The sequence below is a fragment of the Hemitrygon akajei genome, chromosome 14 (genome assembly GCF_048418815.1).
Source record: "Hemitrygon akajei chromosome 14, sHemAka1.3, whole genome shotgun sequence".
NCBI classification, from domain to species: Eukaryota; Metazoa; Chordata; class Chondrichthyes; order Myliobatiformes; family Dasyatidae; genus Hemitrygon; species Hemitrygon akajei.
The window spans coordinates 23,768,550-23,782,462 of NC_133137.1; the positions used below are offsets into that span (position 1 = coordinate 23,768,550).

The following is a 13,913-nucleotide window of genomic DNA, read 5'->3' on the forward strand; positions in this document are numbered from 1 at the left end:
CTTTTAGGATTCACTCTGTAATCCTTTCAGTGTTTTTATTAATAAGGGTTGCATTTCCATGTATATGACTTCCACATACATGTAGTTTGTATACTCAGATAAGTCATTGTGAAGTTATAGTTGCATTACGCTCACATATTCAGACATACAAGGTGATGACAGCTTCAGACATAGGCACAAGTAATGTGTTCACTTTCTGTAAATCTAGGCACGATGAGGTCATTTCTTGTTTAGCAGCAACACCCGCCACTCTATATTCCATTTTGATGTTTATTTATTGCTAATTAATATGAAGAAGTTGGATTTCAACGTTGACCGGCAACCCCTGTGGCGCTGCTGGTACCAAACTGTATCGGCCTCTGCTGGCCCTTTGCGTTCGTCAGATGCGTGGTGAGGGAGGGAGCTTGCTGCATAGGTAACAGCTTGTTCTCCATATTGTACCGCTCAGGCTTGTGTACCTAGATAGGTAGGTCGCAGCATCCATGGTCGACCCTGACTAACGGAGGCCTCCAAATATGAAGAGATAGTAAGTAGGAGAAAAAAAGAAGTCTGGAAGTACTCAGCAGGTCAGGTGGAAATCTGTAGAGAGAGAAACCGAGCTAACATTTCAGATCAATGTCCTGATCTCAGAGTCTGCTGGAAAGCGAATGAGGCACCTTTAAGTGTTTTTTCCCTTTCCTGAAGAAGGAGCTATTTATTCACCTCTTTAAAATGATTTTCCATTTGATGCCTTATTAACTTCATGTATTTCCTGATGAAATAGGACAAACTTTTATTGTTGCTCTGAAATGCAAACAAATGATTCAGGTTCTTCATACCCGTTGTTTTGAGAATTGACAGCATCCTTCTGCACACAGGTAATCAAAATGTTAGATAGATTTTCTGTTTAGTTTATATGACTATGAGGGGAGGAAAATCCTGAACATTTAGTAGAAGTGCCATGATCGTGAGCCTCTGGTTTTGTGTAGAATAGGGATTCCAAGCCTTTTTTATGCCAAGGACCAATACCATTAAGCAAGGGGGTCCGTGCACCCCAGGTTGGGAGACGCTAGTGTAGAAGGCGTCCTTTTATTGAAGATTATCTTTATATTTGGCAGTCTGATTCTTCTGTCAGCCTTGTATTGCTCACAGACTATGATATTACTACTTTATTATTGAAGGATTGTTCTTCGAACATTCAAAGTGTGTATATGTTACTTACTGACTTCAAAGCATTCAACATCTGTCAACAGATTTCAAGTTCAAAGTTCGAAATGAACTTTATTATCAAAGTACATGTATGTACAATCCTGAGATTCATTTTCCTGTGGTCATACTCAAGAAATCTATAGAATAGGAACTATAACAGGATCAATGAAAGATCAACCAGAGTGCAGAAAACAACAAACTAAATGCAAGTATAAATGAATAGCAATAAGTAACGAGACTGTGAGATGAAGGAAAGCATTCATTGGTTGTGGGAACATTTCAATGATGGGGCAAGTGAAGTTGAGTGTGGTTATTCCCTTTTAGTTCAAGAGCCAGATGGTTGAGGGGTAGTAACTGTTCTTGAACCTGTTGGTGGAAGCCCTGAGGCTCTTGTACCTTCTACTTGATAGCAGCGGCGAGAAGAGAGCATCATGTCCTGGATGGTGAGGATTCCTGATGATAGATGCTGCTTTCCTGTGACAGTGTTTGATGCCGATGTGCTAAATGGTTGGGAGGGCATTACCCATGATGTATTGGGCCAAATCCACTACTGTTTGTAGGATTTTCCATTCAAAGGTGTTTCCATTCCAGGCTGTGATGCAGCCAGTCAATACGCTCTCCACTACACATCTGTAGAAGTTTGTCAACATTTTAGATATCAGGCTGAATCTCCCCAGACTCCTGAGGAAGTAGAGATTTAATTAATCTATTGCTGTTTTACATCATGTTACATCCATTCTCAATGTGTTTTACAATTTACACTATGAACATGATCACATTATTTTTAATATGAACATGATCACGTATTTTTTGATATGAACATGATCACATTATCTTTGATTGAGCTGTATTTGCAGCTGCAAACATATTCCTATCAATGGTGTTGATACTGTGCACTACACATGTTATGATTTGATGTTATTTAGTCATAATTGAAAACATTTGAAGACACAGAAATTTGGGACCAAAGTGTAAAGTGCAGAGTACTTTGACAACTTATTATCAATGTACATAGATGTCCAAAAGTCTTTTAAACATCATTGTATCTGTATCTGCTATCTCCTCTGACAACATGTTCTATATATCCACCAGCCTCTATTGAAAATCTTGTCTTTCAGGTCCCCTTTTAATTTTACCTTCTCACACTAAAATTATGCCCTTTAGGTTTAGACTCCCCTGTCCACTTTACATGTGCCTCTCTTGACCTTTTTAACCTTAGCATTTTGCGCACCAGGGAAAACAGCCTGTCCAATAGCTTCTTACAACTCAGGCCCCAAACTCTAACAACATCCTTGTGAATGTTTCCTGTACTTTCTCGAGCTTTATCAGGCCCTTTCCATAGTATTGTGTTCAGAACTGCACACAATACTCTCAATGTATTGTACAAATCTGACTCTTAAGCTCAGCACTCCCAACTCTTCTACACTATGTTGAGAGTTCTTTCATTGTGCTTTTGCTAAATTTGTTCAGTTAAATTATTTAGAAATTTGACCAAGAAAGTCATAATCTTCTCTAAGGGGACCACAACTTTGTCATAGGGTTTGGAGGCTTGCATGGAGGTTTGGAGAGCTATATTGGCTGAAATCAGGGCCTTGTGCTCTGGCTCTTGGTAAGGTCACCCATGCCAAACAGGTCAAAGGGTAGAGGCCAGACTAAGAGTTGCCCACTGGTCCTCCAGGTTCAGGGGTTCAGCCCAGGGCTAACAACCCTGACTGGTCAAAAAAAAATTGTTAGGGAAATGGCAAAATTCTATATCTGTGTGCGATGGTATTCCTGAGTCTCCACTTGGGATTTGCATGACTGACAGTACTGGAAGCTACTGGCACAATGAAGGAATCGCTGATGAGAAGAGAGGCCAACTCCATCAGCAAGGCAGCACTTCACTGGACCCCTGAAGGCTGGAGGAAACGCAGGAGACTGAAGACAACTTGGCACAGTACCATAGAGGCAGAAATGAGGACCCGGAACCACACCTGGGGCACAATAGAGAAGATGGCCGAGGACAGACAGAGATGGAGGACCTTCATTGCTGTCATAAACACCAGCAACGTAACGGGAGGTGGGGGGGGGGGGGGGGCGAACTAACTAACTTGTCATAATATCCATTCTCTCACAAGACCTCGGCCTGATATTGTTTGTTCTAATCTGGTCTTAAACCAGAGAAAATCATGTGCAGTGTCCCCTCCCCATCTGCATTTTAAATCCACATGGTAGATGTTTAAATGGCGCAGATGTTATAACCATACTTGCCGAGCGTTTAAATTTTAATTGGTGATGCAGGTAGCTTTGGAGGCTCTCTCCATATGACCCAACATTTCAGTCAGGGATTATGGCTGGAACAGTAGGGCACTGATTATTTTCAGATCAGATGTCCTTGCTCTGTGCTTCATTTTAGTTCTTCATTCATCTGCTCAGTGAAATTATGAACATGCAAGAAAAGGCCTAATTATGTCATCCCTAATCCAAACAAACCTAGCTCAAGGTCCTACATGTTTCCCCCAAAAGTAGGAAATAAGTCTAGTGCCTGATTATGCATGCGTGTTTCACGCAGTTGTATTTTATTGATGTTCCGTGTGTGTGTGTGTTATCTTGTGTGTGCGGGAACTAGGCCTCAGGCCTCGGTGTCACCTGAGAGGGGCATTGAAGCCAGTATGCGCTGCCAAGGGCAGTGTTGCATAGCATCCAGGCTGGAGTCGGCAGAGGACGAGCTCTATTGTGGTCGACTGGAGATTTCAATGGAACGAATGCTCTGGGCTGTATGCATCTGTATTCTGTGTGGTTGTATTTTACTGATATTCTGTCTGTGCTTGTTATTTTGTATACGCGAGGACTAGGCCTCAAGCTGCGGTGTCACCTGAGTGAGGCATCGGAACCGGTGCACTCCACCATGGGGTGGTGTGGGCTTGGCATCCAGGTTGGAGTCTGTGTTGCCCCCAACCGCTCCCCCTGTTCGCTTGGCAGAAGACAAGCTCTATTGTGGTTGACAGCGGATTGATGGCCGGAGTTTGGACTGTTTTATTGTGTAATTGTGATACCATTTGTACTTGCTATCTTGTGTGTGCTTCGTGCTGTGTGTGACTGTTGGTGCTGTGTTTTGCATCTTGACTCCAGAGTAACGCTGTCTCATTTGGCTGTATTCATGGTTGAACGACAATTAAACTTGAATTGGGTTATGATGATCAAGGCTGTTTTGTATGGGTAACAATTCTATTGACACATGGAGGTATAAGTTTAGTTTAATTATTCTTGAATGGGTTAATTGCATAAAGAATATTGGTAAAGACCTCGAAGCTGTTCATTTTTCAGTGGTGATAGGAGCTCCTTTAAGATTCAGTTGAACAGACAGACACTGTTTTCACCTGGTGATTTTCTCCAAGACTGAAACTTGCTTCTTCAGTAGTGCCTGCAACTCCCACATCTTTGTGTGCTGGTTCTAATCTGAAACCAGCTTCCTGTTTCTATGATTACAATCAGGCTGAAACAAGAGGTGAGGATGAGTTGTTTTAGATTGTAGTTCACAGCTTGCAACGTTTTGATTACCACTCTGTTTGTATTTAGAACTGCTACAGTATGGCGGGACTTAAATCCATTCTGGGGCGAAGAATATACTCTCCACCTCCCTATGGGCTTCCACAACCTCTCGTTTTACGTTATGGATGAAGATACCATTGGGTAAGTGGGTTTTCTGTTTATGGGTAAGTTTTTGGGAGTTTACAAGAAAGTTTCAACTGATTCTTAATTTCTAACAGCCTGGAAGTAATGATTACAGATTACACTGATGGCTAGTAGTGATTTTAGAGAAAAAAATGCTCTTTGTTTCTCAGTGCTGTTTTAGGAGTTATAGTTTTACAGGCAAAGGCAAAGAAATGAGAACAGGCAGTTTACACATTATCTTAACTATTCTAGTTTAATTGTTCCAGGTAAGAATGTTAAAAAATGGTTGTGTGCAGAGTCCCCATTAAATTCCAAGGTACTCACTTAATCTCTGCCCATTGAGCCCCTGGTGTTTAGGGCAGCGATGAAGGTCCTCCATCTCTGTCACGCAGATATACAAGAATTCTTCATCAGAATCAGAACCAGCCTATCTTGTGAAATCTGTTGTCTTTGTGGCAGCAGTACAATGTAATACATAATAATAGAAAAAAAGAATTACAGTAATTACATTAAATAGTTAAATTAATTAAGTAGTGCAAAAATAGAAATTGAAAAATGTAGTGAGGTGGTGTTCTTGGGTTCAATGCCCATTCAGAAATCAGGTGGCAGAAGGGAAGAAGCTCTTCCTGAATCGTTGAGTGCGTGCCTTCAGACTTCTGTACCTCCTACTGATGGTAGCGATGAGAACAAAGCACTGCCTGGGCGATGGGGGTCCTTAATGATGGATGCCACCTTTTTGAGGCATCGCTCCTTGAAGATGTCCTGGATACTACAGAACATTGCTGTTTCCATAACAAGTTTTTTTTTGACCAGTCGGGTCTGTTAGTCCTGAACTGAAAAACCATCATAAGCCAGCTTCAAATATCACTGTTCTGTTCTAATAAACGTTGGTGCTAAATATTGGCACCGATGTTCGCCAATACTTGCGCCTATTGCATTGTTTCTCCATTTATATAATCATTCCTTGAAAATGTCCTTTAGTGCAGCCCAACTCTTGACTATTTCCACCAGGAAATTTGAGTAATTGAATGCAGAAAATGAGCTTCGATTTCAGGTGAATTGGCTATTTTAATTTCCTTACGTGTAAACAGAACAGAGAAACCAGAGAACGGTAGGTGTCCTGAGAACCTTGCTCCAAATACCTTCAAAATGTTGCCTATAGATCCTCCCAATGGCACCCTAAAGAAGAGAATGGAAGGCAGAATCATAAATAAAATTATGGTATATGCCATTCAACTCATCGAAATTGTGGTGGTGGAAAAATCTTACCTTTCACCACTAGATCCATAGCTCTCCACATTATAACTGATTAAGTATCTATCCAAGGGCACTTCCCAAAAGAAAAATTGGATTTCCATGTTAGCAAAAGCAATGCCTGCTGAAAGTCAGGAGCTTAAATTTAAGCTTTTTTGACAGCTTAAAAAAATCCATTATCATGATGTGCCTTATCGTATGACATGGGTGACCATTGCTCTTGTCAAACTTGGGGCAGCACAGTAGTGTAGTGGTTAGCACAGTGCTCTATAGTAGAAGGTGGGGGAGGGGAGGAAGAAGTACAAGGTGATGGGTGAAACTGGGAGAGGGGTGGGGGTGAAGTAAAGAGCTGGGAAGTGGATTGGTGAAAGAGATACAGGGCTGGAGAAGGGGGAATCTGATAAGAGGGGGTAGAAGACCATGGAAGAAAGGGGAGGAGGAGGAGCACCAGAGGGAGGTGATGGGCAAGTAAAGAGAAATGGTGTGAGAGGGAAACAGGAATGGGGAATGGTGAAGGGGGGGGGCAGTTATTGAAAGTTTGAGAAATCAAAGTTCATGCCATCAGGTTGGAGGCTATCCAGCCCGAGTGTGGCCTCATCACCACAGTAGAGGAGGCCATAGACTGACATGTCGGAATGGGAAGTAGATTTGAAGTGGGTGGTGGCCACTTCAATTCTGCTGCCCATTCCCATTCTGAAAATCGTCTTTGGATTTCCAGTGGAATTTCTCCTATTAGAAATAAATCAGCCCCTTTCCCATCAAAAGATATTGATGATCACTCTAATGGACCCACTGACCCGGTTAGCTGAAGTAATCCTTCTGCACTAATATAGAACAGCTGAATTTCCCATTTGTCAATGTTGATAAACTTTGGAATGCCTTGGATGGCCTCTTATAAGTATTGTTAAAATTATGAAAGTAATAACATCACCCAAGCACATAAAGACACGTTAAAAATAAATTTCAGCAAAGACCGTTAAAAATAAGTAACTTGTGTTATTTTTATGTTTCATTCTTGCTGCTGTTAAGTCCCTGTTCTTGTGAGCCCACTGCAAAGTTGATCCTGCCAGTGGATGCGGGAGCCAACCGTTCAGTGTGTGTGCTGGAGACAGAGTGATCTAACAGATCGGCCAGGTGGAACCTGTCTGGAACTTACAAGTGTGGACATGCATGCACTGATGTTCGGAACACGGATAGCAATAGGGTTAAATGCCAACACTTGGCTCCAGAACTGCCGTATTTTACCAGCCATCTTTAACCCAATGATGAACTACATTCCTGAAGAAAGGTCTCGGCCCCGAAACTGTTTACTCTTTTCCATAGATGCTGCCTGACCTGCTGAGTTCCTCTGGCATTTTGTGTGTGTGTTGCGTTGAACTGCAATATTAGTTCATGGAAATACTTGAGAGAGTTCAGGATCAGCTGTGTTACACTATTGAGCATTCAGAAAGTGATGACGAGGCATGGGAAACGAGGCAGAAATTTTAAAATCTTTGGGCACCAAAGAGTCACCAGATGACTGGAGGTGAGCAAATAAGGCAAGAGCAGATGGGATGAGCCAGTTGCTTTCCACCCTTAGAGTGTAATATTAGTGGCTGGGAAATTTGTGAGTGATTGAATTAATTTGTATTTGCAGAGGCAGAAATATATCAGGGCTATTCAGTGAGGCTTTGTTAAGGGGCATCCTGTATGAATGATTCAAATGAAATTTTAGACGAGGTGACAGTGAGTTGAAAGAGATGGCGTAGTTAATGTAGTCTACATGGGCGTTGCTGAGGTCATTACTAAAGCTCCTGTAAATTGTCTGTTTTTGTGTTGTATAACTCTATGTCAGAACATTAATTCTTGAGTATTAAGTAATTTGGGTTAAATAAATTACGCATGATTTATTTAAGGGCTCTTCACAGACTGGTGCAATAGGTAAGAGCCCGTGAGATCCAGGGCAACTTGACAAATTGGATTTGAAATTAGCTTGGTAATAGGAGGCAGAAGGTGATGGTCGAGGACTGCTTTTGCAATCAGATACCTGTGAACAGTGGTATACTGCACATACTGGTCCTGGCATCCTGCCTGTTTGCTTTGTGTCTACATAAACAATCCAGATGTGAATCTAAGAGATGTGATTAGTCTGCAAACAGACCTTAAATAAACCGTGCACACTTTATTTAAGATCAGTGTGTCTCACGTGTCCATGTCTATAAACTCCAAATTTAAGCTGAGCACACGTTCTTCACAATGAAAATGAAATGGGCAACAGATCGTAACCATTAAAAATGATAAAAACCATTTTGACTGTTGGGTGTGTCTGCATAATAGTTAATCACAGTAAGTCTAAGATTAAAAATTATGCTCAAGGAAAACAAGGAAAAAGGTAGTGGCAACAAAGTTGTACTTAGAAAGCTAAGCCTATGATAAAGATTGTAGGGATGTTTTTGGAGACAGAGAGGGGAGTTATGGACTAGATTAGGGTTTAGGGACAGGGATGCAGAGGATTTAGAGGACAGGCCGGAGGCTAAGCCTCAGCATTGAAAGACCTGCAATGGGATATCAGACATCCCACCCTGTAAAAACTCATTTCAGGGAGGTAGCACCACCACCCCCCACCCCCCCTCCCCCCGCAACCCCATATGAATGCAAGGCATCAGCTTAGTGAAAACAGGGCCAGAAATTTCTTCCATGTTGTGAAATTTAATTGTGTCATATAAGACAAAAGGTGCAACGGCAATGAATTCCCCAGACTCGCCACTCTCTGGCTAAAGAAATTCCTCCTCATCTCCATTCTAAAAATACGGCCCTCTATTCTGAGGCTGTGTCCTCCGGCCCTCTCCCACAACAGGAACTCTCCACATCCACCCTATCAAGGCCTTTCAACATTTGATAGGTTTGACTGAGGTCACCTGTCACTCTTCTGAAATCTAGTGAGTTCAGGCCCAGTGCCATCAATTACTCTTCATACGATAAGCTGTTCAAACTTGGAATCATTTTCGTGAACCTCCTTTCAAGTCAAATCAAGTCAAGTCACTTTTATTGTCATTTTGACTATAACTGCTACGTACAGTACATAGTAAAAATGAGAACGTTTTTTAGGACCATGGTGTTACGTGACACAGGACAAAAAACTATACTGAACTACGTAAAAAACAACACAGAGACGGCACATCCTTTCTTAGTTAAGTGGCCCAAAGCATGCTTGGTAAACCCGTGTAGATGGCACACAGACTCATACCAGAGGTCGTGATTGAACCTTAGAGTTGTGAAGCAGGGACTTTAACAGCTGTTCCACTGTGCTGCCCATTGCTGTGGGTACTGGAATACCGTCTAGGAATGCAAAACAATCTCGTGCAGGAAGAGCAGTAGTTTACTCTGCACTGAACCGCGGCTGTGGCCTGCAACTTACTGGTTTCTGTGGACTCTCTTTCGTGAACTTCAGTTCTGAACGCTATTTGCTTACTTCTATTGTTTGCACGATTTGTTTTTGTTTTCTCTCTGCTCATTAGGTGTTCGATAGCGTTCATTTATTTTAACAGGCACCACCGGGTTTCTTTGTTCTGTGGCTGACTGTAAGGAGATGAATCTCAAGGTTGTATGAAGTGTACCTACTTTGATAATACTTTGAACTTCAAAAAATGCAACACTGGCCAATGTTGGGAACTAAGGCAGGAGCCTGAGACTGACGTTAAGTCATGTGAGTGTGCACAGCGTGTAAAGTGATCTGGTGGAATGCTTTACAAAGGGAACTGTTCACTGCAATAACAGAGCATCTGTTGTCACAAACGAAGAGGACAAAGATGCATAGCCTCTATATACAAAAACAACAAATCTATAAACAGTCACAGCAGACTGGTATCCTCAGGGAAAGAGCACCAGAAGAGAGGTTTGCATAACACTGAGGGATTAAATAATGTAATAAGTGCATTTTAAATGTCATATATGCCAGTAGTGGTGTTAAAAACGAAAACAACGTTTTCAAAATTGGAATAAAAGTTAATAATGGAAACGTTGACATGAATGTTGGCACAAGTGCAGATGTTACAAGTGAATGCATGACTAGAAGATTAACAAGTTGTGTTGGCCAGAATTGAAAGTTGTGAAGCAGCTCTGGTAATAAACATTAGGACAAGCAGAATGGGTGGTCCCCTGTAATGGGTAAAAGGCAAGGTCATCGATTATTGTGGCCAATTATGTCTCAAAGTTGACTCTTCTAGGAGGACACTGGTTGAATGTGTGAGAAGAGGTCAGACAAATGAACTTTGGGTGAATGCATTATTGGTTATGTTTAAATAAGCACCTGGAACAATGTGTAGAATGTTCAAGGATTTATACATGTGCATCAAGGGCCACAAAAATTGTATGCTATGGATGCTATGGAAAGTCCACCAATCACGGCTGTATAAAACGAATTGCAAAGGGATATTATTGAAGCTTTCCACATATTACATTTCAGTATTGTGACTATGTAGACAGTGGTGATCTGTCCATCTTCCTGGCATGGACAAGGATACTGAAGATCAGCAGATGTGTTGGGTTGCAGGACGCAAATTTCATAGGTACCATGTCAGGTGTGGAAATAGCTTTAACTTTAAAGTTGGCCCATATTGATTAGCGTCTGAACGTAGGGCAAATAACGTTTATTGTTTTGTGATGGATATTCACTGTTGAGGGTTGAGGAGACTTTTTTTTGCCAAGCTCAGCTTTCTGAACATCGCAGCTGACACTTTGAGAAATCAAAGAGTCATTTTTGAGCAAGTTAAGCTTCCAACCATTGTTTTTGTTCAGCTTCTTTCATAAACAGGATCCAGGCTTCAGTTTCTAATGTAAGTTGCCTGCCAGCAATAATCAGTCTGAAGTTAAAAGGACAGCACTGTCTGTAGACTGCTGACCTACAGTACAGGGCTAACTACCCAAGAAATGCAGCGTGAAAACAAGTTGTTATGTTAATCAGCCTGTTGCAAACCGGACAACACTGACAAAGTTATTTAGTTCAAGAAAGTTTGCAGAGCAGATTGATACTATTGCTTAGCACATCAAATAGCTGATCTATCAATAGTTGGAAGGTTTGTGTATTCAGGTAGTTAACGTTCACAGCATTAATTATGGGTGTCTAGGAACACTGTCCCTAGAGGCTTTGAAACAATCTGCGTGGAAGGGTATCTGAAAAAATATCACCTGTATGTGAAGTCACCCAAGTGACAAAAAAACCCCAATATAAATGAAGGGAGTATTCCGGCTTGTTAGGAATGGTCAAAGAACATCAAGAAGAATGACAGAAAGACAGAATGAACTAGAATCAATTCCTCTGCCTTCAATTTCAACAATGACAATTCATTCATCTACAACTCATTGGTATGTCTTTTAAGTTTATAGGAATTGTACCAGTGTTTTTGGAAATCCTTTGTGCTTTAGAAATTGTTTGTAATGTGGAAATCTTTTATAAGATAGAAATCCTCTGTGAGTTTTAAATGTGCTCTAAGAATTTTAGCTACATTTAAAGTTGTATCACTAAAAATAAATGAACTGTGCTTAAACTACTTAGTTAGCTGGTAGTATCCCCTCCATGGAAGGGAGGGGGGAAGCCACCAGTCAAGTAGCAGCTACATTCGATGTGGAGGATAAACAAGGAAGTAATCTATCCTTTGAAGAGTACCTGGCGACAGTATTACCCTCTCTTTAGTGAGGGTACCAACAGGTACCTATATCAGATAGGGCTTAATATCTTCATTTCATCTTCACTTAATATCTTTGCGGTCAGCAAATCCAATATCGTCACAGATGGTCCTCAAAATGGCAAGAAGTAAAGCATGTCATTGCGTACCACAGGATGCACAGAGAGGAGTTAAGATCTGTCTATGCCACACACTGACCTCTCAAATGGAATATGTTAAGTAACAACCCACAGTTCAGATTGCTCCAATTTGAATTATTCACATAAACCAATGGAATGAGGTACCATTCTATTTTATTTGGTTTTTTTTTAAATTTTAGCTATACAGTGCGGAGTAGGCCCTTCTGGTCCTTTGACCCCAGACTTCCCCATCAAACATGATTAACCCTAACCTAATCACAGGACAATATACGGCGACCAATTAACCTACCTGGTATGCCCTTGGACTGTGGAGGAAACTGGAAGACCCAGAGAAAACCCACGCATTCCACGGGGAGGACCTACAGAGACTGCTTGTAGAACAACACTGGAATAGAACTTCAGGCTCCCTATAGTGTCGAGGTAACCGCTACATTACCGTGCTCCCTCCTTACCACACAGCTTCAGATGGAGAAAGATTACTGCACATGGTAAAGGAGACATTCAGTAAACGGGTTATGGGAGGTCAGTTGAACATTACAATGAAACACAGGGCTGCAGCGTTTCTCCTAGCCACATCATACAACTCCCGCTGAAACGTTAGTGAATAGAAGATGCGGAACACGCTCATCTCATTTTGGGAGGGGGTGGAGAGAAGAGGCAATTAAAGTGGAAAAAATGCGACCCAGCTCAAGGTTCAGAGATCATGCTTGCATGGCAAAGTTAATTTACTGAGACACCCTAACATGTTGGAGGTGAGGAGCTGGGATCCAGAAGAGATGGGGTAGTGGTGTATGGATCTTGAAATTAGCTTGTAAAAATGGTTAGAAGTTCCATAAAGTTCAACTTCGCCATTTAATTATAGTTGATGTTTTCTGGAAAAAAATAGCTGAAAAGACAGCAGGGTGAAAGTATTCTGAAGTGAGTCTAATTATTGTTCAAGAGTCAACACGCGATGTTGATACAACAATGAGAATCATGGTGATTCACACCTCATGGTCTCCCTCAAGTCTAAATTTTTGACCAGCTTGCAATACAGGACGCTCTCAAAAGCCTTACTAAAGACCATTACATTGCATCTATCCCACTGCTTTATCTTCCCTTCTTTGAGTATATGATCAGTTTGTCCAATAGTACCTTAACTTGACTGTCCATGATTAATCTGACCCTTTCAAATTGAAGGTTGATGTTATCCCTTGGAATTGATTCAAATTGTTTGACCACTATGAAAATTAAACAAACTGGTCTGTAGTTTGGACGCTGTCCTATATAAATATCAGTGCAATGTGTGTAGTCCGCTCAATTGTGAAGAAAGCACGGCCACACCTCTGCTTCCATAGGAGTCTGTGGAGATTCGAAATCACATCTGAAACTGTGACAACTTCTGTAGATGTGTAGTGAAGAGTATATCGACTGACTGCATTACAGCATGATATGGAAACACCAATGCCCTTAAATGGAAAATCCTACAAAATGTGGTGGATTTAGCCCAGTACATCATGGGTAAAACCCTTTCAACCATTAAGCACATCTACATAAAGCACCATCCACCATCAGAGATCCCCACCACCCAGACCATGCTGTTTCTCGCTGCTGCCATAAGGTAGAAAGTACAACAGCCTCAGGACTCGCACCATCAGGTTCCAGAACAGTTACTACCCCTAAACTGTCAGGCTCTTGAACAAAAGGGGATAACTACTCTCACTTGCCCATCCATTGAGATGTTCCACATCCAATGATCTCACTTTAAAGACTCTTTATCTTGTTATTTCATATTCTCATTATTTATTGCTAAATATTTGCATTTGCACAGTTTGTTGTCATCTGCACTCTGGCTGGCCCTTCATTGATCCTGTTATAGTTACTATTCCATCGATTTGCTGAGTAGGTGCTCAGGAAAATGAATCTCAGGGTTGTATGTTGTGACATAGATGTACCTGTATTTAATAATAAATTTACTTTGAACTTTGAACTCCAGTGCCACTGCTATAGCCCCACTGGATTGAAAAATTGAAGT

The 13,913-nt window shown here is 41.4% G+C and overlaps 1 protein-coding gene across 2 annotated transcripts in view; it reads left to right on the forward strand.

Annotated features, from left to right (window-relative positions):
- LOC140738422 (rasGAP-activating-like protein 1) overlaps nucleotides 1–13,913 on the forward strand; it is a 271,421-nt gene that overhangs the window by 17,129 nt on the left and 240,379 nt on the right. For both annotated transcript variants that reach the window (XM_073065690.1, XM_073065691.1), the window contains exon 3: nucleotides 4,747–4,860. In XM_073065690.1, the coding sequence (XP_072921791.1) occupies nucleotides 4,747–4,860 (114 nt within the window). The remainder of the gene's footprint in view (nucleotides 1–4,746; nucleotides 4,861–13,913) is intronic.